The sequence below is a fragment of the Poecilia reticulata genome, linkage group LG4 (genome assembly GCF_000633615.1).
Source record: "Poecilia reticulata strain Guanapo linkage group LG4, Guppy_female_1.0+MT, whole genome shotgun sequence".
Taxonomy (NCBI): Eukaryota; Metazoa; Chordata; class Actinopteri; order Cyprinodontiformes; family Poeciliidae; genus Poecilia; species Poecilia reticulata.
Window position 1 is genome coordinate 4,764,201 of NC_024334.1, and position 3,599 is coordinate 4,767,799.

General features: G+C 52.8%; 1 protein-coding gene across 1 annotated transcript in view; it reads left to right on the forward strand.

Moving 5' to 3' along the window:
* LOC103463242 (myomegalin-like) overlaps positions 1-3,599 on the forward strand; it is a 39,297-nt gene that overhangs the window by 28,824 nt on the left and 6,874 nt on the right. The window contains exons 18-22 of the mRNA XM_017304244.1: positions 747-1,015; positions 1,105-1,236; positions 2,492-2,611; positions 2,683-2,881; positions 3,179-3,288. Of these exons, the coding sequence (XP_017159733.1) occupies positions 747-1,015; positions 1,105-1,236; positions 2,492-2,611; positions 2,683-2,881; positions 3,179-3,288 (830 nt within the window). The remainder of the gene's footprint in view (positions 1-746; positions 1,016-1,104; positions 1,237-2,491; positions 2,612-2,682; positions 2,882-3,178; positions 3,289-3,599) is intronic.

The following is a 3,599-nucleotide window of genomic DNA, read 5'->3' on the forward strand; positions in this document are numbered from 1 at the left end:
CGGACGACTAAAAACTAGACGACTAAAAACTAAAAACCAGACGAATCCCGACTGAATAATCTGTTCCCTCACTTCTTTGGGTAAACATGCAGAGTTCACGTTTACTGTAAAGTCAGAGAGAGAATAACTGAAAGAATAATAATAATAATTAATGTTTTAAATCTGTGTTATGAATGAAGGTAAAAGGTTTTGCTGATTCACCAGAAGCGGAAAACAAACTGATTTAAAACGTTTGTTTCACCATTTTATTCATTCATAACTTTCACAGTTTCAAGCTAAATATTAATAAGCTAAATGTTTGGCTGAAATGTAAATATGTAGCTTTCAAGCTAATAGTTTAGCTCTAACCTAGCCATTCTATAAAGTCCTTGCATGAAGCCAGGACTTTACAAAGAGGTTCAAGAGAGAAAGCTTTTATTTTGGTAGTCCACTTCCGGTTGTTGGGAAGGATTTGCATGTTCCCTAAATATTAACCTGTGAGCTTCAGATCAAGTATTTCACAATAAATATTTGGAAAAGAATAAATAAAATCTGATGAACCAAATTTTTTCGCTGATGACAAAATAATCTGTTAATTTTGTAACTTTACAAGCTGCAGATATTTGGATGCCTGAGATGCTGATGCACCTGCAGCACCTGCCAGGTGTGTCTGGTAAAAAGTGTGTAGATGTTTCTGCTAAAGGCTGAGCTGTGTGTTTGTTTCTGGTGAGCTAGCATGCTAATACGTTAGCATGCTAACGCGTTAGCGCTCTCTTCCCTGCAGGGTTTTCCACTCCCAGGTCTCTCCACGGTCTCCCCCCGTTCGTCCCTCAGCATCATGCTGACGCCGCCGGCTGCCTGCCGCTCTCCTACAGAGGCTTCCCTCCACCTCCGTTCGGCGGCCTGGACGTCGCCATGGCGACGCGAGGCGGCGCCGGCCTGCTGGAAAGACGTGCATTGTGGGAAACGCCGCGCGGCGTGGGAGCCGACCTGTCGTCCGGGTCGTCGGGTTACCAGTCAGGAACCGGACAACCAGGTTCGGCCGCCGCGCTGTAGGCAGAACCGGGCCGCGCGCCCACTTCCTGTTTGCTTCCTGCTCACTTCCTGCTGGTGTTTCTGCCGCAGGTTCGGACCTGATGAAGGAGCACCTGGCAGAGATCCGGAGTCTGAGGCGGAGACTGGAGGAGTCCATCCAGACCAACGACCGGCTCCGGCTGCAGCTGGAGGACCGGCTGGCCCACAGAACCGGGGACAAAGGTGCTCAGTCCAAACCCCTTCTGGTTCTGGGTCTGGTCCCGGTTCTGGGTCTGGTTCTGGTCCCGGTCCAGATCCTGGTTCTGGTCCCGGTCCTGGTTCTGGGTCTGGTTCTGGTCCTGGTTCTGGGTCTGGTCCAGGTCCTGGTTCTGGTCCTGGTTCTGGGTCTGGTTCTGGTCCTGGTTCTGGTTCTGGGTCTGGTCCCGGTCCAGGTCCTGGTCCTGGTTCTGGTCCTGGTTCTGGTTCTGGTCCTGGTTCTGGGTCTGGTCCCGGTCCAGGTCCTGGTTCTGGTCCTGGTCCTGGTTCTGGTCCTGGTCCTGGTTCTGGGTCTGGGTCTGGTTCTGGTCCTGGTCCTGGTTCTGGTTCTGGTCCTGGTAAATCTGGACCTGCCAAATGAACCAGCCTATAAAATGTTTTGTGTTTCCATGGAAACGGCCTGAAACCAGGTTTATTATCTCTGATGTTTAGTGGAAAAGTTTTTCCTGCTCACATCCATCCTGGGAATTTCATGTCTGAGTGATGAAATGTTTTTAGAGAGACGATCTGAAAACTTCCTGGATGTTTCCGTAGCGTTAGCCAGCTTTAGCCAACGTTAGCCAGCTTTAGCCAGCGTTAGCCAGCGTTAGCCAACGTTAGCCAGCTTTAGCCAGCGTTAGCCAACGTTAGCCAGCTTTAGTCAACGTTAGCCAGCAATAACCAATGTTAGCCAGCGTTGGCTAACGTTAGCCAGTGTTAGCCAGCGATAACCAACGTTAGCCAGCGTTAGCCAGCGTTAGCTAACACTGGCTATCGCTGGCTAACGTTTGCTAACGTTAGCCAGCGATAGCCAGTGTTAGCTAACGTTAGTCAGCGTTAGCTAACGTTAGCCAGCGTTAGCCAGCGTTAGCTAACGTTAGCCAGCTTTAGCCAATGTTAGCCAGCGTTAGCCAACGTTAGCCAGTGTTAGCTAACGTTAGCCAGCGATAACCAGCGTTAGCCAACGTTAGCCAGTGTTAGCTAACGTTAGCCAGCGATAACCAGCGTTAGCCAATGTTAGCCAGTGTTAGCTAACGTTAGCCAACGATAACCAGCGTTAGCCAACGTTAGCCAACGTTAGCTAACGTTAGCCAGCGTTAGCTAACGTTAGCCAGCGTTAGCTAACGGAACGTTTCCAATAGCAACGCTTCCTGTTTACATCTGGTGGATGGCGCTCCGCAGACGGAAGCGTTTGGTGAATCCCAGGCTGCATGTTGAAATAAAATTCCCGCTGATTTTCCAGGAGCTCCGACCAACATCTACATCCAGGGCCTGGACTCGGCCGGCCAGCTGTCCGAGCTGCGCCTCCTGCAGGAGGAGAACGCCGCGCTGCAGGCGCAGCTGCAGGCGCAGCTGCAGCGAGGTGAGCCGCATCGCCGGCAGCATCTGGAAAACTCTGGAAAACAACAGGATAAATTCAGCGTTTTCCTGCAGAGGGCAGCAGAGAGGCGGAGCTTCTGAGGGAGGCGGAGCTTCTGAGGGAGGCGGTCCTCCAGGAGCGCTCCAGGCTGAAGGAGGCGGAGCTGGAGACACAGAGGTGGGCGGAGCTAAGCCAGAGGCTGCAGGCGGAGGACGCAGTTCGCTGCCAGGAGGTGGCGCAGCTGAGACAGCGGAACCAGGAAGCCGTCACCAGGTCGCTGTGTTTTACGTTTCCTTCCGCTGAAACGGGTCAGACATGGGGTTTCTTTCTCAGACACACTGGAACTAGGAGAGAGCCAAACTATCTGGAATAATGGAATAATAAAATCTCCTGTTTTTCCATGAGGGGTTAATCAAGAGCCTCAGATCAAATCCACAGGTTTTCTGCACCAGGCAGCGAAAAACGTTGAATTTATGATGTAATAAAATGAACCAGAAGAGCAGGACTGCACATGCCCTGCAGGGGGCGCTGCAGTTCTGAACCAGCAGGCTAACGTTAGCTCGTCTCCAGGCTGCAGCACGAGGCGAGCGTCCTGCGCCTGCGCCGGGACCAGAGCCGCCGCTTGAGCCACACGCTGCAGGAGGCGAAGAGCCGAGGCTGGGAACAGGACTCACACCCAGGTAGGAACCAGGACCAGGACCAGAACCAGACCCAGGACCAGAACTAGGAGCAGACCCAGGACCAGGACCAGAACCAGAACCAGGACCAGGACCAGGACCAGGACCAGAACCAGGACCAGGACCAGGACCAGAACCAGGACCAGGACCAGGACCAGAACCAGGACCAGGACCAGGACCAGGACCAGGACCAGAACCAGGACCAGGACCAGGACCAGAACCAGGACCAGGACCAGGACCAGGACCAGAACCAGAACCAGGACCAGGACCAGGACCAGGACCAGAACCAGAACCAGGACCAGGACCAGGACCAG